General features: G+C 36.9%; 1 protein-coding gene across 10 annotated transcripts in view; it reads left to right on the top strand.

Moving 5' to 3' along the window:
- The window catches only part of stx3b (syntaxin 3b), a 48,269-nt gene that overhangs the window by 23,455 nt on the left and 2,259 nt on the right, over positions 1 to 22,555 (top strand). Inside the window, exons 4-11 of one of the 10 annotated variants that reach the window (XR_013818238.1) lie at positions 8,496 to 8,570; positions 9,604 to 9,674; positions 9,752 to 9,860; positions 10,062 to 10,135; positions 14,464 to 14,598; positions 14,727 to 14,839; positions 17,491 to 17,601; positions 19,720 to 20,454. Coding sequence is in view for 5 of the 10 variants with exons in the window: in XM_079839842.1 (XP_079695968.1) it covers positions 8,496 to 8,570; positions 9,604 to 9,674; positions 9,752 to 9,860; positions 10,062 to 10,135; positions 14,464 to 14,598; positions 17,211 to 17,321; positions 19,312 to 19,395 (659 nt within the window). In the remaining 5 variants the exon portion in view is untranslated. Of the gene's footprint in view, positions 1 to 8,495; positions 8,571 to 9,603; positions 9,675 to 9,751; positions 9,861 to 10,061; positions 10,136 to 14,463; positions 14,599 to 14,726; positions 14,840 to 17,210; positions 17,602 to 19,311; positions 19,402 to 19,719; positions 20,895 to 22,555 lie in introns of those variants that run through there. The other 9 variants (XR_013818239.1, XR_013818241.1, XM_079839842.1 and 6 more) reach the window with 9 other exon arrangements.

The raw sequence follows: 22,555 nt of genomic DNA, 5'->3' as shown, positions 1-22,555 counted from the left end.
ACGTCACATTTAAAAGAACTCCAATAGACATTTATCAAACTGGCTGACGGTCAGTCAGCATTTATGAGTCAAATGTTTTAGGTCTCCGATTTGGGTAGCTAATCCAATGTTAAACCAGGAGTTATCGTTTATCTTAACGATTTAATATTATATTAGGCCTATTATTGAAAAGAGGAAACTCGCTCTAATTCAATCTTCCGCTTGAAAGAAGATTTCTTCGTTCAAGTCAAGCGGGACAAAACAATATTACGCATGTACGGACTGAACAGAGATTTCTTTATCTCTGCAGGACATTTAATATTGCCAATTTAGCATCTGTTAATATGCTTTAACTGAGCTCGGCGTCGTGCCTAGTCAGTGAGTGAGTTCGCTTTGAGCGATTTGTCTCACAGTTCGACCAAACGAACGAAAACGTGCGTGCATAATATTAATACCCAAAAATACACATGAATATGAATATTAATATTGCTCACAAAAACAAAGTTTGAAACTGCCCGCATTCTCCACCACTGTAGCAACAATGAGTTTTGGGGAATAATTAATTCAAATGGTATGAATATTCATGAGTCTATGAATATTATTTGCTTGTTGTACAGACAAAATTTACGTATAACGGAACCTTTAATCTTTTAAAAGTAACCTTTATCCAAATTGATTTCTTCATCAATTATCAATCTTACAAACCTTAAGAAACATTGATCTGTTTGATCAGGACAAATAATATCTCTTATGTTTGTACCATTTGTATCACTGAAGGAGTAATACAAGAAAATCAAGCTTAAATGGGTAGCTAAAATCTTACGTCTCATTGACTTTGATATCTGTGAGCAAAACAATACGGATTCAATGTAATGCAATTATTGGGTTTTAATAAAACAACTACAGTTTACAAAGCTACGATTCATACGGGGAAATATGCATATATATGTAGGAGAAAAACAATATGGTACAAACAAGGAAACATGAAACTTAACGAATAATAAAAAGGGAAGAATAATTAACGAGAGAGAGAGAGAGAGAGAGAGAGAGAGAGAGAGAGAGAGAGAGAGAGAGAGAGAGAGACAGACAGAGAGAGAGAGACAGCTTCAGTCTTTTCGTAAGAGCCCACAAGAAATTCATATAAATTCATAATTCCGACAACCTTTTTCAAGCAGTTTGATTGTGAAATAGAATACTTGCATTACTACGGCTTCTCGTGTAAGTGTCTGAGTTCGAATCGTCGGGGAAGTTCGCTAAGGATTTGTGAGTCCCAGGTGAACTTCTTTGAAGTTTAGGAAAGTCACTCCAGAAGTCTGCCGGTTTCTCTCTCCGTGGAGGCCTTCTCTCAGGGTTGGGAAGACCAGGGCTGGTCTTCCCTTCCATGGCGAAATGCCAAGAGGTCCGTTCCTTGTGGTGGCGAGAATGCAAAGAGCTGATGGTCGGTTCCAGTTTTTATAGAGGGGAAGGCCGACGCCTTCAACGCTCTTGCGGCTACATGATGTGGTTTGGATCTAATCAGCGTAACACACAGGCCCTTTGTTTAAGCATGATTTGATTAGACAAGTCACGAGGGCTGTGAGGTGTTCAGACTTTGGTCTATCCTGCCACATGACTGATTGAATCATTACTGTTACACTTCTGCTACACACTCAAAAATATGTATTTTTCCTTCACAAAAACAGCACATACTTATAGGGCTTGGTATAAGTAGGTGAATTGGGATGCAGAGATGACTGAATGGATGAGTCGTATACAGTAGCAGGGCCGGAACAGCTAGTGTAAATGTGACATCAGTGCATTGTAATGATTAATCATGGTAACACTTTACAACAAGGTTTTATACATATTCTTTCATATTTATTTATTTATTGTCATAACAACCTGGTTGTCTGGAATTTTTCCTGGTGAGCTCATTAACAATAATTACATGCAAAAGAAAACACACATACATATCCTATCAATTACAAGGGAATGATATACAGAGCATTAACAATGCTATAATAAGTGCTGTTCAAAAATGTGTGGCCAAGCTTTATTTGCTCTGAGTCATCTGCCTGAAGGTATAGGGGTTAAGAGGTGTCCAGCCGGATGTGTTCAGAATTGCTAGTCATTTCGTCAGAAAAAGTATGGAGAGACATAAATGCCATCGATGCTGGGAAGATCACAACCTGTAATTTTTGAGGTAGACCACACTATATTACAGATCTGACTTCTCTGCTGAACTGAGAATGTCAGCACAGTTTATATCACCGCTCTATAAAAATTCAACCTTCCAACTTTAGATATGCCAAACTTTTTAAGCTGTCTTAAAAAAAAAGGTCTTTGGAATTTCTCAATTCACGCCTCTTAGGTTTATTTAATGCATTAAAGCTTGGAAGAACCAGGACATTTTAAAGGGCACCTATTATGCCCCTTTTTACAAGCTGTAATAGAAGTCTCAGGTGTCCCCAGAGTGTGTCTGTGAAGTTTCAGATCAAAATTCCTAACAGATCTTTTGATATACCATTTTGGAAAAGGCAAATTTTGTGTTTGAGAAAAATTAGCTGTTTTGTGTGTTTGGGTGGTGGAGCCTTCACAGAATGAACATGTGAATGAAAAGTGCAACATGATGCATCTGTAACACCCTTACATGACATTGCAGTTCTTCATCATCATGAAATATTATCATCTGCATGTGTTTTAAAGCCATATCACTCTCAACTTGAGCAATCAACTGTCAAATGCACACAAGGTTATGTCTGTGCACGTATGCAGAGTACAGAAATCCTGTGTGTATACTAGTTTATTAAAGTTAAAGCAGTGTAATATACAGTACCGCCTGCTATATTTGCTATTAATATGAATCAAACAGAAAATCACTCACTGCTCTTGACTGAATGAACTTTAGTAGCTTTATTAAGAACTAGTGCTGGGAATCGATTACAAAAAATTAACTAATTAATCGCATTGTTTTCTGTAATTAATCGCGATTTAATCGCAAGTTTTTAATATTTTTGGAGTTTTTAATATTTTGATATTGTAATAAATTCAGTTACTCTCTAAATTAATGTAGAAACAATTTAAAGACAGCATATTTTAAATATGTGTTTTAATGGCATCTTTTTATGAATGAAGGCCAGTATCACTGATGTCTCTATGAAACATTAATGACATGACATTACAGTATAACTGAAAGCTACCAATTTCAACATTTATTAGGCTTTAAAAAATAACAACTTTTAATTTAATTGAACTTAAAACAATCTAACCCAGAAATAACAAATAAACACATAAACGCATAATACATAAACCCATTATAACAAATGTTATTTTTACCTGTGGCCTTCCCTGTTAGACATACAGAAAGGTAATAGTTATCAAACACCTTTCTTAAAGGGGTGGTAAAACACATTCTTTTGAAGGCTTGATTGTGTTTGTGGGGTGCACTGTAACATGTGTTCATGCTTCGTTTTAAAAAAAAATTGCATTATTTTTCATATATTTGACCTTTATTCTACACTGCTCTGTCCCTCCTTGTAAAACGGTCTGATGCTTGTATGAAGCCAGTCCCTCAAAAATACGCAATGGGCTCAGATTGGTCACGCCCCTTACCTTTCCCGGTAGACTGTGCTTTGGTCAGTATTAGAAACGATGGCGTCAATAAAACCATACCAATCTGAGCCCGAATCAGACCCAGAACATTTTAGTGAAGATGATCGAGCAAAAGCTGTTCAGTCCTCAAGAGTAAAGACTGCGGATCTATAGTGATCGCTACTGAATGGCACTTTTGTATTTTTAGAACGATTATAGCCAAATATCTGTGGCAAGAACGATTAACCCAAAACGAACACTAAACACTGGCTTTACTAGTGGCCAAATCACACACAGAACCATGTTTAGCATGCCTGTAGATAAACAATACATAAAAGCTCTAATCAAAGAATCATTTACACTAATGCCAAGTTCACTGTTGAGATTTTAACGTTAGGTGTTTGTAACGTTAGGTGTTCGTCGGATAACGTTAAGTATGAATGAGCATTTAACAGACTGGTTTGCAGAACAGCGTTGTCATCTGTTTACTTCCTTGCTACAAAGTACAATTAACCTATTACAGGAAAACACATAGACGAAAAATAAATCAGACTTACAGGTTGTGGCCCGTAAACAGCGTCTGTTTTTAAATCCATCTTTCAGGACAAGCCGAGGTGCAAATCCGGCATTGAACTCACAAAGATGGTGGATGTTTTCCTCCGTGAAATGTGCAGCGGGAGCCGCGAGCCCGTCGCGCATGATTCACACTGAACCGCTCATGAATTGCAACGGACGAATATTGTCCGTTATGTCACATTTTCCAGTCTTCTCCTCCGACCCTGTCTGTCTCGTGCTTTATGATGGGCAGCATATATCTGAGACCTGTTCCCCTCTGTCTCAAACACATGCATATAACATGCTGTATGTTAAACGCCCATCCCCAGACCTGCAATCCGGATGAAAATAACAGTGTTTCGTCGGCATTGCAGCAACACCACTCATGCCTGTAGCCTACCACTATACCACAACAACAGCGATACAAAATGGCCTCACCCCCCCTTATTTAATATTCTCGGAGGAGGGGTTTATGTAAATATTGAGCCTGGTGATGTCACCAACCCTGGAGGAATGTGTGTAGTCGCCTGCTGGCCGTTTGCTGTAGTCCTTAGAAATGGATTTCTTTAAAAGCAAATATCTCCCTTTGCTTTAAACTTTGAACGTTGTAACTTTGCAGATGTTGTTTATGCTCAAGCAGCAACATTACACGCTAGCTAAAGTAAGAATAGTGAAATCGTGGTTTACCACCCCTTTAAGGCTACACTGTGTAACTTTTTTTAGTTTATTCTTAGCTAAAAACTCAAAAATATATGTGCTCATTAATGTATATTTACTTCTTTCAAGTAATAAAGTATTCTCGTAAGTTTATAATATGCCATTGAAAATACATACGGGTGAGGGGTTCGGATGCCGGTCGCCATGTTGCCCCTCCATCTTGAAAGTACATTAGCCAAAGAGGGACATACCCGTAAATTCAAGCTTCGCCTTTCGCGTTTTAACACTCGATGGCACCGTGTCGAATGTGGACGAGGTCGAACTGGAAGCCATGTTAATCTTGGACTAAATCGGCCACCGTAGGAGTTAAAGGTCCCATGGCATGAAATTTTCATTTTATGAGGTATTTCAACATTAATATGAGTTCCCCTAGCCTGAATATTGTCCCCAAGTGGATAGAAATGTTGATTGGTGTAAAACCGAGTTGTGGCTGTCTTTCTCTGCCTTTGAGAAAATGACAGGCCAGACGAGCCAATCCTGAAGTCTCCTGGTTTGACGTCCAAGCAGGAACGGTTACCTCCCTTTCCTCCACCCAGAGAATCTGGCACGCCCATGCAAACGCTCGCGAGATCATGTGTTGTGAACGAGTGAATGCTGGCAGTTTCTCAGTGTTTGGATGTACAAATGAAAACAGAAGTCTTTTTTCAGTTCCTTCTGATCTGTGATCAGTGATTTCTTATGTGTAGCTAATTATTTATTATTCGTGCACACAATGCGGCTTCTCTCTCTCCCGACAGAACTGTGTTTTCGTGTTTTCTATCTTGTGAGTCAGTGTTTTTGTACGTCCTCGTCGAGTCTATCTGTTCTTAAATATGCATACAGTCGGGAGTTTCTGCTCAACATAGGCAGAGCCACATCTTTAGAGATAAACCTCACGCACGCCGAAGCTCGGCCTTCAACATCCCCGACCCCCAGTACTGCATCTGGCCCACAGCGGAGGCACCAAACGCGGCGTGAGATTAAGCAGAAGGGGGGTAAGCGTGAGGGTATCCGGCTAGGCTAGCCAGCTTTCCCCACAATAAACTGGATTACATTCGATTACAGCTGTTGTGTCTTTGTTTGCGCTGTGTACTCAATGCGCGTTACTGGCGCTTTTCATATGATTGGAACATATCTAGAAATAATGCTTTAATCAATACTTACTAACTCGTTCATCTCGCTGTAATGGTACATTGCATGTGTTACAAAGTTGGTAGAATAATGATGAAGACGGACTCGGCGTGACTGGGACTCGTGGTTATTCAGAACTCTCAGATACAAACACAATAAACTCGCGCTGACAGACAGCGCTCTCACAACTCAGTAGTTACAATAAATAACTTTGTTAGCAATCGCTCCGTCTCCGTGATGTCCGGTTCGCGAACGAATCATTCTTTTGAATCGGTTCTTTTTAGTGAACCGAACCAGTTCACCAAATCGGACTGAATCGTTCTAAACGATTCGCGTCTCGAGTCAGCGCTGATCCATAATTTACTAAAGTTACTAACTTTCTGACATGAGTGACAGTCCCTCCGACTAGAAATAAACTAATAACCTGGAGTATATGCTGTAACTACAACAGTTCACCCTGAACTGAGACATGCTGAGAGAACTGATGTGAAGTGAACTCAGGTCCATCCGTCTCTCTGGCAGACTCGTGCCTGCCCGTGCCTCGTAGATCTCGTTAAACCACGCCCCCTCCGCTCATTTCAAATGCAAAGATGTCAGCCAATCACAACAGTGGGCGTTTTTACTGAAGTCTCACAGCAGACACGCCTCTTGAAGCAGGGCATTCAGCCACAGGGCAAACAGCAGTATAGAAAAAATGCCTTTTATTTCTAAATTATGACATTTTATGATGTAAAAATCATACTAACAATATAAGTACACCTCAGGAAACACTATAAAATAATAGAAAAATGCTATGCCATGGGACCTTTAAAACGAAATCAGAATTGAGAGGAACAGAAACTAATACTGGATGGTCATATACCTTTTCACCGCTAGATGGGGGAAAATATCACACAGTGTAGCTTTAACTGCATAAATAATAAATTAAATATAGATTAATCATCTTTTCTCTGTTGCCTTTGTTCTTTGATGAACATTAATGGCAGACATCATCAGTGCTGCTGTCATTTTAAGATCGACGCGCTGTCACACGCATCTCATTTTCTCACGTTCATTTAAGGCGTTATTTAACTCATTTAAGACTCCTATTTTGAGAAAACTCGACAAAACTGACATTTTAGCAACATTCTCTGTGTTGTTGTTATTGTTTGTTCAAGAGCGAAAGAGAACTCGATGTGTGCACGAGACTGGCACAACTAGGGATCTGGTTATATAACGCTAGGCAAAATGTTAATTATTAAAATGTTAATTGCGTTAAATATTTTTTAGAAAATTAATCGAAAGTTCATTTCCCCAGCACTATTAAGAACACATTTATTACTTGAATGCTGCTGTTAATGCTCTGGCGAGGAGATAAACATGGCAGACTTTGTACAGCTCTCTGAGGGCGGGGTCTATGTCAATAAGGCAGTGTCCATCAACACTCGTGGGCGGGGCCTGTGAAATGTGATGTCACTTTGCCCAGAATCTGCAAAAGGCTTGTTTTGAGATACTGCTTATGATTGATGGGGATTAAAAAAAAGGAGTGGGTGGATTTTTACCATTATAGGGTGGTTGTGTACACACACTGCCAACACACATTTATGTTCAAATAAATTTTGCATAATAGGTGCCCTTTAAAATGTAACTGTCATATACATGACAGTTATATATGTGAATGTCATATACACCTAGGATGACTTGAGGGTGAGTAAATCATGGGCTAATTGTCTTTTTTGGGTGAACTATCCCTTTAATGTTTATTTTTTGTACATGTATTAATACAGTTGTATATTAACATTATATTAGATAATTAGTTAAGTTAAAATGAATTAACAGTGAACAATACAGCATTTATAAATTAATACTGAGTAATAAATGTATCTAATTTAATGGTTTGATACAATGCCATTCAAAGGTTTTTTTTTCAAAAAGATTAATATTTTTACTCAGCAATGATCCATTAAATTGATCAAAATGGGCAGTAAAGACATTTATAATGTTACAAAAGATATTTATTTAAAAGAGATGCTGTTCTTTTGAGTGTTTTATTCAGCATAGAATCCTGAAAAATTGTATCACCGTTTCCCCAAAATATGAAGCAGCTCAACTGTTTTCAACATGGCTAATAATCATAAATGTTTCTTGAGCATCAAATCATATTTGAATGATTTCTGAAGGACCATGTGACAGTGAAGACTGGAGTAATGATGCTGAAAACACAGCTTTGATCACAGGAATACATGACATTTTAAAAGATATTCAAATAGAAAACAGTTATTTTAGATTGTATTTACATAATTAAAATAGGATGGTAATATTATGATCAAATAAATGCAGTCTTGGTGAGCATAAGAGACTGCTTTCAAAAACTTTAAATTCTTTCAATTCCCTTGTTTAGCCGCATATGAAACATAACTCCATTAAGTCTCCTGAGCTGTGAAAGAGGAACCTCTGAGTAATAAACTATTCCTATGGGAGTGTTTAACAATGACAAAACATACACAAACCAGGGCTATTGTAATCTCCTTTCATCTCTCCATTCTTATACCTCCCTTAACTTCAGTTTTTTTCTCTGTGAACAGAAACGCAGGATGATTTGGAGGCACTTACTAATGACATCAAGAAAATGGCCAACAATGCTCGTAACAAACTGAAGAGTAAGTGTCCTTACTTGTGTGCTGGCCTGCTTTTGTGCTTTTCTCATTAGGGCAAAGAACTAAGACACACAGAAAACAAGGTTTGGCTTTTCAAACACATCTGACCCAGAATAATGTGAGCCATTTATCCACCTTTAATGCACTGTTTACCCTGTGACAACGTTATTTCAGTAGCATTGCGATACTGTTATAGATTTATTTCATATTTGGATTTGTTTTTAATAGTGCTTATTTTTATATATATATATATATATATATATATATATATATATATATATATATATATATATATATATATATATATATATATATATATATATATATATATATATATATATATATATATATATATATATATATATATATATATATATGTATATATATATATATATGTATATATATATATATATGTATATATATATATATATATATATATATATATATATGTATATATATATATGTATATATATATATATATATGTATATATATATATATATATGTATATATATATATATATATATATATATATATATATATATATATATATATATATATATATATATATATATATATATATATGTATATATATATATATATATATATATATATATATATATGTGTGTATATGTATATGTATATATACGCATACACACACACACACACACACACACATATATAATATAGACATTTTTGTTAGATATGATTAATCAATTTGACAGCACTAGTTTGTATTTTCCGTTTCATTTTAATTTGAGTTAAATCTTTTGTCATTTTATTGCTTTCATCATTTTTATTAGTAATTGTTTTTAGTTTTTTTAATGTGTCTATATATTTTTTATTAACTTTTATTGTACATCAAGTTAAACTAATTAAAAATGAGAAATGTGACTTTGGCAACTTGCTGAAATAAATTAAATAAAAATGATATTTTATTTTATTTCAGTTAATGTTTATTTTACTTCAAGTCAGTTGTTTTAGTTTTAGTTGTAATGAACTATAATAACCCTGCCATGTGTGTATGTGTCCGTACAGCCATTGAACGGAATCTCGAGGCAGAAGAAGCGGAAAGAGTATCGGCAGACATGAGAATACGCAAATCACAGGTGAGTCAACATCCCGCTCACGTAACACACACAAATACACATGCTGAATTAACTCTGCCCTCATGTTGCCCCGCCAGCACGCTGTTCTTTCCAGGAAGTTTGTTGATGTGATGACCAAATACAATGAAGCTCAGGTGGACTTCAGAGAGAAAAGCAAAGGTCGCATTCAGAGACAATTAGAGATCAGTAAGTGTCGCCCGCACACTCACTCCTGACTAAACACCAGTGCATGAGACAGATCTTATTAAACATGACCTCAGCCTCACACAGTGTGCAGCGCACAACACGTTTCTCTCTCAGGCTTGTGGTTCAAGCGTGTCAAACTGACGCTGTTCTATTCCCCTTTTCTGTTTTTGACTTTGGCTTTTGTTCTGCTTCTGGCTCTAGCTGGTAAAGCCACAACTGATGAGGAGCTGGAGGAGATGCTGGAGGGAGGAAATGCAGCTGTTTTCACTGCAGGGGTAATGCGTGTGTTTGTGTGTTTGTGTGTGTGGTGTGTGTGTGTGTGTGTGTGAACTCATTTTTGATATTCAAAATGGAATATTTAAATGTTTTTTCCAGTGAAATGTAATAATTTTTTCTTGCCTTAAAATAGTTTTAATGTAACTCTACACCCTTGCCTCATTAAGTATTAATCCCTGCCTTACTTTTTAGTGATTTATAAAGCTCTCCGCGCTTTCTAGGCTAGATATAATCCATTAAGAATTTGAATAAATGTTGACACCATAACGGTAATTGATCAGATTAGTCTGATCTACGTGCCCGTGCATCGCCTGTCAATGACGTCATATCCGTGTTACCCTTGTTCCGTAGAAACCACAGAAACGCCAACGACACTTTAATATAGTATGTGTTTTATTAGACTGATGAGCAAATGTTTGGATATTCATTTATCAACCGACAATGAATCATTGTTATACAGCTCAACACAGTTAGTCTTATTGTTTGAATCACTTGTTTTCTTGATTTACCGCGAGTACCATGTTTTACCATGCCTCAGAGACAACGCTATTTTGTCAAATGGCTAACAGCATTATCAGAGAGAGCTTTCTCCATCATACAATATATTTTAAAATGAATTGCATGTCATTTAGCAACAGTCATTTAGTCATCCTGTTTTTATTAATATGATATTCTAATATTGATCTAGATATTTTGCAAGTCTCTCATACCAGCCACAGAGCGAATGAACGCACTGAGTAACGTTATAACATAACTTTCAGTATGATTGTTTTAAGCACTGCGTTACCCCACGTACACAATGAAAAGAGCGGAAACGTCCGACTGCTGCATAAGCAGAATAAAAGCTCAGGACTGGTGTTTCGCGTGGGTCTCTCTCATTAATATTCGCTCCGAGGGCTCTCAGCGGTTCCTGCTTCATACCACCGCAATGTTAATAAAACTGTAATACGTTTGCTCATTCATGAACATGATTTCTGCCCGAGTCCGTCGGATTCCTTTCCATCGGCTGTGGAGGTGAAGAATCAAGACTACAACTCCCATGATTCCACGCTCATTCACTGTGTCATCAAGCTACGCCTTTGTTTTGAATAAATAACCTCTAAAGGGCAAAACTTGCATATTGTGCCTTTAAATTATGTCAAGCTCTAAAATATTTAATCGGGTAGAAATTGGATTTTAAATCCAATATAGTTTAATCCACTAAGTCACAAACAACTGGAAAAATGTAGAAGAATGGGATACCTGAAGAACATTAAGCTCTTAAAATTGATGGAATCCTGAAATTTTATCATTTTAATAATATAAAAAAAAAAAGGGGGATTATAATTTTTTTAAAACCTTGACATTGCCAAATTGGTGGCACAAAATGAGATTTTATTTATATTGACCACCTCTAATACAACAAAAAAACTTGATTAAAATATGTTGACTCTGGCCGGCCTAATCAGCACAGCTAGCAATATTTCGTCACAAATGTAACATTTGAGTGATTCATTGTTTCCTGTGATTGTGGTTGCTGTATAAATACACCCTTATCTTACAGCATCAATGCAGAAGTAGCCCACCCACACACTTTATAATGCAAATGTAATGCAAACGCAAAACTTTGCATATGAAGTAACAATGGTTAATTTTTATAAGAAAGAACAATATAACACTTTGCTTTTAAAGTAGTGTGCTCTCAATGCTGGTTACATCTGAGGTATTTGTTGAAAACTGTTTAACTGGTCACAGATGGTGAACACCACTAGGCTAGTGATCATTTGAGTTTGAGACCTTTGTCTTAGACAATAGCGTGACCATAATATTTGACACTCAGACCAAGATCCAAGATCTGTCTCATGATCCAGACTCCATTTTTAGTGAATATGGCCCCTGAACCTGTGACCATTTACTACGGTGTCCTAGTAGTCATTGGATCAAATCAACCCATCCTAGTGAAAAATAAATATACTAAAATGTATTTGAGATATAAGTATACTACAAGTACATTTATATACTTAATATAAATACCATGCAATTGTACTGTTGGTATACTAAACTGATACTTAAAGTCTGCTAAATTGGAACAACTTCAGTTATCCAGAAATAGTGCTCAGGTCCAACTTAAGATATACTGAAGTATATTTGATTGTGCTAAAGTGCAACTATTGCAAGTATACTTTAGCGACACTTTAGCATTTATCTAGCATTTAAAGACTGATATTACACAGAGATCATACCATCCTTACTAATATTGATATTACATCACATTTTAGGCTTAAAGGTAGGGTAGGTAGGATTTGGTTAAAAAACTTTTTTTCCAAATTTGTTTAAACTTTCTTTATATATCAATACATAATTAAAATGTAAGTACTCTGAAAAAGAAAGTATGAAAATTGAGTGTCTGTAGACCTCTCACGACTGTTTTAAAGACAGCTCATTATTTCCATTCACTCCACCTTCTCCCTTCTGGGCTCTTTCCAAAGCCACGCCCCCAAAACACACGAACGCGCGAAGCCGACCGCGATCAGCTGAAAGACGCATTATTTACCTGAGATGAGAGGAGAAGAAGGAGCGGAGTGCATGTAGTGACATCATGTCAGAATCACATGTAATAAAAAATCTAACTTTATCATTATGAATATAAACAAATAAGATGTATTTTAGTACTCACTCTCAAGCTAGAATAACGATACTGGTAAAGTTTAAAATACACACACAACACAGTGTCTACGACACACACAGATACAAGATAAAAACATTGGTAGAGTATATAAAAACAAACCAAGGGCCGAAATAAACGTGCAGGTAAAGTTCCCGGTGAACATGGTAAAAGAGTTTAGACAGAGGGTAGTAGCTAAAGCTAACTTAGTTCTAAAAAAAGTTCCTGGATGCGGTGTACCAGCTTTTACACATGCATTTTGTTATCTAAAGTTACATTTTGCGAAATTCAACACGACAGCGATCAACTTGACCTAAGCATATTGAGTATTTATCATCTCTACTAATGGCTCGCTAGGTGTATAACATTGTAACTTTATGCTAAGTAATGTTATGTTAGCTATATTAGGCAGCTACGTGTGCTAGTGAGACATGCTTCATGAAAACATAAACCAAAAAAATGTATAATCAAAATGAAAGATTACCTGTCCAGCAGAAATACAGCCTCGTGAACTCAAACGGGTGCGCCAGGGTTGCCAGGTTTTCACAACAAAATCCGCCCAATTGCTACTCAAAACTAGCCCAAAACAAGCCCAATCGTGTTTCTCTGGTAAAAATCGCATTTGGGGGGTAAAATATGTGTCTTTTTGGCAGGGCTGCCTACTAAAATTCGCAAATCCCCGGGCAAAACATCACATAATTGGGGGGGTCGCTTCAACCCGCGGACATGAAAAACAGCCCGCGGCAACAGTGTTTGAAGTAGCCCGACTTGGCAACAGTGGGGTGCGCGCATGTGGGCAGATCCTGGAGCAAAAGCGGCGGTAGCCATGGTAGCGAGAGAGAGAGTGACAGTCGCCCAAGCCAATCACTTGTTTCGGCCCGAACGAAAATAATGAGCGGCGTTTATTGCAGATTAAAAAGTCTAGAGTCACTCGATTTTTATACTCTCTTTTTCAGAGTACTTACATTTTAATTATGTATTGACATATAAAGACGGTTTAAACAAATTTGGACAAAAGTGTTTTAGATCATACTTACCTACCCCACCTTTAATATTAAGAAATGTGTATTGTGCAATAAAAAGGTACTCCAAATAAAGTTTAATTATAATATTTATATCAGTAAGTCTCAAGCCAGATTTACTAACAGCTTATGCCAGCGCAAACCCTCTTTTGGCATTAAAACACTACTGTCAGGATTTACTAAAGACACCCAGTGATAGATTAGTGCTGAAAGAGCGTGGACAGGGTTATTTTGCGGCTGAACTTATTGCATATGCATTTGTTGGAGTTTCCCTTTCAGATGCAAAATGTATTGGAGGAAAGTATTTAAATGAATCAGGGTGTCTATAAATCAAGTTGATTTACTAAGGTTTGCGCTCGTCAATTTACTGGTGTTTGCCCCATTATTTTCCGCTCCAAAAAAACATGTCTTAAACCAAACGCTAATTACTAGATTGGTTTGGCCATTATGGAAATGATCCGGCTGCATCTGTGTTCTTTCATTTGTGTGTTGTCAGTATATCCACTCCCATCTGTGCTTTTGTGGAATTGCGCTTTCACGCTAATTTACCATTTAGTATGAAAAAACTGTATTGTAAATGCATTACTGTTAACACTCCCAAAATCTGTTGAATATGAATATTTCATACTACATCCTGATGAAACTGCTGTTTGTGTTGTAGATTGTGGATTCTGGTATCTCGAAACAAGCGCTGAGTGAGATTGAAGCGCGCCACAAAGACATTGTGCGTCTGGAGAGCAGCATAAAGGAACTGCATGACATGTTTGTGGACATCGCCATGCTGGTGGAGAGCCAGGTACAGCACACTTTTCATCACACTCATCTGTTTTTCCATCCTTTCATACTGTCATTGTTTTCTAACTTTCCCCTCATTGTCATGTATTTCCCTCTCTTTTTCTGCCTCTATATGTCTGTTCTCTGTAGCATCCTTTCCTCTCTTCCTCTTTGTTCAAACTCGTTCTGTTGGTTTGGTCTCTCGGTTGCTAAGTCATATGCAACTGGTCGGAGTGACTTCCCATCAGCCCTTTCTTTCACATGTGAGTGTAATTAACTCCTCTTTGTTCGTACCTTTTTATTTCCCTTACTGCCTGTTTTCCTCTCATTCATTTTATACAGCCATTACACCTTCAAGAGTTGTTTAGAAGAAACTAAAGTCAATAGCTCTTTTCCAAAACCCAGTGAGCTGCTTTTCTTGACTACATTTTAAGCATCATAGGAACACTGGAGGTGAACAGTCTGCAGCAAAATTATACTATATATAATTATATAAGATGCCTTGATTCGGTCAACGTGTAAAGCAGTATTGCATGTCATTTAAGAAAGAAACGAAGGGCAGAGTCAAGTGAAATGCTAAATTTAAAGTTATTTATAGTACATTAATGTATATTACTTGTAAAGCTCTGGATTTTCAGGCACCTCCTGACCGCTGCAGATTCATTTTGCCGTTGATATTGTTGCCATATAAACGTATAATTCTGAGTCAGAGGATGTGAACAGCCTCGAGCATAATATGCTGATTTGCTTATGAGAAACATTTCTTATCGATGTTGAAAACAGTCATGCTGCAGTGATTCTTTGTCAAAAGAACAGAATTATGAGTGACCATTTGCTGAGGCGTGTTTCAAATCAATTACTTATTAGTTCCTGAGAAGGCAGTTCGCAAGGTTTTGGAGCAGAGCTAAAATAATGATGAAATAAATCCACATGATCTAAAGAGCTCTGATATAATATTGACCAATCCACCATTATTTTGCTTATTAACTGCTTCCTGCTATGGAGGAAAACTGAAAGGTAAGATTGTGGTATTTCTCGAATTAATTCATTTTATTCTAGTCCCTGTTCTACAGAGCGTCAGCATTGAATAAGGGAAATCGGGGCTAGTTGTAACACTTTTTACTCCAGTTTACCCGGCTTGTTTTTGAATACCCATTTCTATATAACCAGCATCTTGACTACAAAAATATCTACATTATTGTACAGGAAAAAAGTTACAGCTCATTAAACACATTGAATGTTTAATACTTGAATCTAGGAGTGGGCGATATGACCAAAATCTTATATCACAATATGAGTCATTTTATTTCACGATAATGATATATATGTCATGATATAGTTAGTTTTGCTTTAAATAAGGTTTTTATGATATCAAAATGTCATATTCTTCATAATTCTTATCACAATTTTCCATATATTTTAAAAAACTATTACTAGCCAAAAAAAACTCTCAAGCTTACTGAAGACGAATAAACGGTGATAAAGAAAGAGCAAAGAAAACTAACTACAACAGAACAAAGACACAAAGGAAAACCTGAAAAGCTTCAAGCACTAGAAATACTACATAAAATGTATAAAGTATTCAAAAAACAGTGCATAGTCTTTACTGTGTAAATTAAATAGACATATTTTCTTATTAAAGTTACAAAAGTGATTTAGTCAAGAGCAGTGAGAGATTTTCTCTCTTTTTTGTTTGTTTGATTAGCATTTATAATGACAGCAGGTCAATTTGGACCCTGTCACTTTAAGACCGACTGCTCGGACCCATTATACTTGTGTGTTGTTCTTTCTCAATTTCTCAGTTCTTTCTCACTTAAAGGGATAGTTCACCCAAAAATAAAAAAAATTCTGCCATCATTTCCTCACCCTCAAGTTGTTCCAAACCTGTATGAGTTTCTTTGTTCTGCTGAACACAAAAGAAGATATTTTGAAGAATGTTTGTAACCAAGCAGAGAGAGCAACTATTGACTACCATAGTATTTTTTTCCCTACTATGGTAGTCAATGGTTGCTCTATCTTCTTGGTTACAAACATTCTTCAAAATATCTTCTTTTGTGTTCAACACAAGAAAGAAACTCATACAGGTTTGGAACAACTTGAGCGTGATTAATGACAGAATTTTCATTTTTGGGTGAACTATCCCTTTAAGACATAAATGACTCTGTTTACTTGCAAATACATGGTGTCTTTGACACATATGTATGCTTATTTAACGGCAAAATCACTCTGTTCAGTTCTCACATGCTCTATGAGCAGCAGCTTCATGTCGTGCGTCTCAGGCCGCGCTGAGAAACAGTCTCTCGAGAGCGTGCAAATAAACTGAAATGAGTCGTCTTTCGCTGCTAATTGAGCTTCAACAGTTTAAAATCACCTGTTTTTAAACCGCAGTGCTTAAAAACGCATGCAAACAATAAGCTTTTGTGACCGCGCAGCACAGCAACGTCACATGAGCGTAACTGCGCTAGAGACGATACTCCAAAATCTCTACCGGTTGACACATATATCGCCCATCCCTACTAGGACCGGAATAACTTTCCTGTGTGTCGACTAGCCCTGGTCTCGACATCTATGCATGAAAGACACCCTATATGTGTGTCCATTGAGTATTTTCTTTTATTTTTCCTTATGTTTCAGGGCAACATGGTTGATAACATTGAAGTGAATGTGGGTAAAGCAGTCGATCACGTTGAAGCTGCAAAGGCTGAAACCAAGAAAGCAGTCAGGTATCAGAGTAAAGCCCGGAAGGTACGGACCTCACCTGCCGCTCAGTCTGACCTATAACAGTCACTGTGGTTTCTGCTGTTTCTTTTTTTCTTCCTTTTTTGCCCCTTTCTCTCTCCTTCTCTCTCTGTCCTCTCTATTTCCTCTTCTTTTGCTCTTTCCTTCTCTCTCTTCCACCCAAAATCCATTTTAGGGTGGTATGATTGACAGGATTGAGTGCAACATGGACCAGTCAGTTGGTTTTGTGGAGCGGGCTGTTGCTGACACAAAAAAAGCCGCTAAATATCAGCAGGAGGCTCGACGTGTGAGTTCATGATAAGTATCAGGCCTGTCCCGTCTGTTCCACCCTTCCCCAAAGACTCTCCGTACTGTGTCCAAACCCTATGACATTACACATAGAGTCACGCGCACACCAACACAAACAAACTCAGCGATTAATACTAATCCTGATACGCCCTGAAACTACTATTGCAGGACTTCAGTATTTCAGGCAATGAAATAAACATTAAGCCATGCCTTCAGTTTTCAAGTCATATTAACGGCAACATCACACACACACAGACACAGCTGAGAAGAACTCGCAGACATTCTGAGTTGAAATGTGAGGAAAAGCGGCACCTTGTGGTGCGAGCGAGAGCTTACCGTGGCTTGTCTCAATCTGTTAGCATGCCAATGTAATGATACAGATAGTATTAAAAACACAGGAAAATTTGCGAGGAAGGGGGAACATAATCAGGAAATTTCCCAAGACGGATTTGAATAACTCTTATAGTAACACAGCTACCCACAGACAAGATCTTATTAGATCTTATCAACATGAAATCTAAACCGACAGTAATTGCTTAATTCACAGTCCTTATTGTGAATGATTCATCTGTGCATGTTTGTACATGTATATACAAATATAAAAACTTGCTCCGCCTCCGAAATGACTTCTCTTCATTGTCATTTGTACAGGTACAACAAGATTTTTTCGGTACTCTTCAAGGTTTTCACATTTATTTTAAAGGGACACTCCACCCAAAAATAAATGAATATTCCGTCATCATTTACTCCGGTTTCAAACCTGTATGGCTTTCTTTCTTCTGTGGAAAACAAAGGAAGATGTTTTTGAAAATGTCAACATTGGTTGGGAACCAAACAACATTGGACAAAAACACAGAAATTTCTCAAAATATCTTTCTTTATTTTCCACATATGAAAGTAAGCCTTACAGGGTGAGTTATTGATGACAGAATTCAAATTTTTGGGTGAACTATCCCTTTAATGAACCTTTTTATAGAATTGCTGTTTGTTTTCTCTATTACTACACATTTAAAAGTTACTATACATTTAAATGTATAGTAATAGAGAAAACAAACAGCATACAATTCTATAAAAAGGTTCATTAAAGGGATAGTTCACCCCAACATTTTTATTAGCCCATGAATTACTCACCCTCAAGTCATCCTAGGTGTATATGACTTTCTTCTTTCAGACGAATACAACCAGAGTTACATAAAAAATGTATTGCCCTTTATTAACCCCCCGGGGCCATTTGGAGTACGTTTATAATGGCTGGATGCACTTTTTTGGGCTTAAATTTTTGGGCTGCCGTTCACTCCCATTATAATGCTTGGAAGAGCCAGGACATTTTTAATATAACTCTGATTGTATTCGTCTGAAAGAAGAATGTCATATATACCTGGGATGACTTGAGGGTGAGTAAATCATGGGCTAATTAAAATGTTTGGGTGAACTAATCCTTTAAAGATATATCATACAAACAAAAGTATACAAAAAAGTTAAAAAATTCTTTCTTTCTTATTCATTCTTCCTTCATTTTCTTTCTTTCTTCAATGCCAGTTTTCTAAACTGTCTATTCCATGAATGCAAGTTTAGTCCTGAAATGAATGTCAGCAAATCTGTGTCAGTTCATTGTTTAATTGTTGTCAGTCTGAGTTGTTTAATTGTTACTCAAATGTTCAAGTAGATGCTAACCGTTGTGTGCATCTGTTTTTTTTTTCCTTCACAGAAAACAATTATTATAGTGTCAGTGGTTTTGGTGATTTTGGCTGTTATTGCTTTAATAGTGGGTTTATCTGTAGGTCTGAAATAAAGTCTGGTGAGTAAATTTCAGAGGAACGTGTTTAAGATTTTGGGGCTGGGAATGTTGTGGGTGTTTGTTTAGCATGCAGATATGAAGCTCTGGTGACCGGGATTTTAGTTGATCTTCTCTAGTCTTCCTCTGGGAAGTCCAGCATGCCTTGTTTGGGCTTTGGGGTGTCCTGGGCATCTGTTGGTTTAGTTGTAGTGTTCATTTTTAGGTTCTCTGTGTGTTTTGGTTCTGTTGGGCTCTGGTGTTTGTTCTGATGGTGAAGGGTTGAAGTCATTAGATGTTTGCTGTTGGATTAATGGATCGTGTTTGTTTCGTCTCTTGTAGAAGATGATCATACTGGGTGTGATTGGTGCTATTGTGCTCATCATCATCATCATCGTCATCCTCACACAGGTTCTATGATAACCTCTCCATCAGCACATCTCCTCTGTGGCTGCTCACCAACTCTCCTTTATTGCAGCTGATCACTTCCTCCTCTCCTCTTCATCCTCCCTGTTCTTCCTCGGAGTTATGAAGCAAGATGCTCCGCCCCCTCCGCCTGTGGCCCCTCCCTTCATCAGCACAAACCAATGGGAAACTACTCTGCTGGAACCTGAGCGATGGTTAAGGAAATAGATTTTTTATTTTTTTGTAAGGACGTGATGGGAAATGTTTAAGGAACTAATACTACATGCCAGGAATGGCTTTTGAAGGAAGAATATTTTAAATACATGGACAAATCAATGAGCACCGAATAAGGGATTTTTATGAGACTTACAAGGGAAACATAAACTCCATTTCATGCCTTAATGTTTTTATTGTTTTAGCTTGTGTTCTTAAGAACCCCTCAGACTTCAATGGCTACATCTACTGGATGAGCTACTAAAATGTTTTTGATCAAAATGGCTCAGAAGTGTTATTTTACTTCTGCTCAAGGACCCTGTGAAATGAACACAATAAGCTAAGCATTGATTGGTTGTCCAGAATTGAAGCGCACATCTCTATGTTTTTTAATGTGATTACCTTCTGTATGGGAAAACCAGATTTAACCAAATGAATAAAATACATTATATATTTTCTAAGTATGTTGTAAATCCATGAGAAGCTAATGGATGTATTTGTGGGGATCATGGTCAGAAAACTGCTATTTATGCTAGAAATATTCAAGCTTTTCTCTCTTTTTTTGGTCATTTCATTTGCTTACTGATTAATTTTTGCTGGTGATGCACCACCTCAATATTTAGCAACTATGGTTTGAATAGTTTTAATGGGTTTAAATATTATAAGTATAGGTTCTCAGTAGTCAAATTCTTAAACTATTATCGCTTATGTTTCAAATATAATTGCATCACACCATATTCAGAGCACTCTTGTGTTTCATGTGCGAAGAACAATATTTTTTAAGTAAAAAAATGGATTACAATGATTTTTACCCATATCAGTTGAATTATGTTTATTTATCCAAACATTTACCTAAATTTTTTTAACCATGTAGTCACTTCTTTTAAATATATATATTTAAAAAAAAAAAAAATATTTATTTTATCAAGGGGAATGACAGTTTAACAGTGTTGGGGAAAAAGTGCAGTGCAGGGACTCAAATTCTGAATTTTCTAAGAAAATGCATTAAATTATTTAGGAAAAAGTACATCGAGAAAGAATATTTCAATAAAAGCTACATAGGGTATACTGCTTATTTTATTCAATATAACTTAAAGGTACACTATGTAACTTATTTCAATTTTGTTAATTTTGAACAAAAAATTTAGTCAATATATCATCAATCCTTCCTTCTTCCAAAGTGTGTTTTTGTCTTACCCTGTGTCATTATGGTAAGCCTATTTTAAGTGTGTATATTTTTGATCAGACGGGGTGGTTTTTGCAGGAAATGACCGGCATATCCGTAAATAGAGAAATGTTGCTCTGGCTAGTGTGACGTGTGTCTGATCTGTTGTCGAGTTGTCACAGCGAGTGATCAGGTTGATATGGAGCGCTCTAAATCCCCAACCTTCGGAGAATCACATGTTTTAAACAAACGCTCAACAGAGGAAAGTCTGCTGGCAATAACGCTCGTTATAAAACCAGAATCAACATGGCTTGGCTTTTTTCCCTCAAAACTGATGGATTTTAAATGTAAATGATGTGGAGATGTTTTATTACTCAACAGGTGAGTACGGTATTTTATTGAACAATAGTTCATTGTAAAGCCTTATCTATTGTGAAGGCTCGTTTCATTATGGTTGTAGCACTGTCCTGGAATGTATTTTTAAAGGGTTAGTTCACCCAAAAATGAAAATTCTGTCATTAATTACTTACCCTCATGTCGTTCGACACCCGTCAGACCTCCGTTCATCTTCGGAACAGAAATTAAGATATTTTAGTTGAAATCTGATGCCTCTGAAAGTCCTCCATTGGCTCAATGGCACTCTACACTCTCAAGACCCTTAAAAGGTAATAAAGACGTCGTTACGAAGTCCATCTCACTACAGTGGTTCTAAAATAACTTTATGAATTGGCGACAATAGTTTTTGTGCGCAAAAAAACCCTAAATAACGACTTACATAGTGATGACGATTTCAAAACAAAGCATCATGAAGCTTCGAAGCGTTATGAATCACTGAGCCGAATGATGATTCGGATCGCGTGTCAAACCGCCAAACTGCTGAAATTTGGCGATTCAAACCGCTGAATCGACTCAGTGATTCATAACGCTTCGAAGCTTCATGATGCTTTGTCTTTACGGCCGCGAAGATCCGCGACTATTACGCAGGAATGAGAAAATAGTTCCTAGCCATATAGGTGTAGAAAATCGCAACTTTTCATTTTCAGTTGGTCTTAGCACACGATGTAACTGTAGCAGAGTCAAGTTTTAAATAGGAAAAATATTGAAAGTGTCTTTGGTCATTTTTTGATTGAGATGCTAATGGACTGATCAGAATCAATGATGTATGCTAAGCTATGCTAAAAGTGCTACCGCCAGATACAAAGATCGGCTGAATGGATTCAAAAACGGTACAACTCAACTATTTAACTCTAGGGGACTTGTAAAATGAGCCTATTTTCAAAAAAAGTGGAGTGTTCCTTTAAGCCCTAAAAATACAATGCATTAAAATGCAAGAACAGGTAAAGCAATGCACTTTTTTTTTTTCAAGTAGTACAATTCAACAAGCTTTTTTGTTTC

Source organism: Gobio gobio (assembly GCF_949357685.1).
Source record: "Gobio gobio genome assembly, chromosome: 16".
In the NCBI taxonomy this organism is placed as follows: domain Eukaryota; kingdom Metazoa; phylum Chordata; class Actinopteri; order Cypriniformes; family Gobionidae; genus Gobio; species Gobio gobio.
This window is presented reverse-complemented; position numbering and strand designations above follow the sequence as displayed.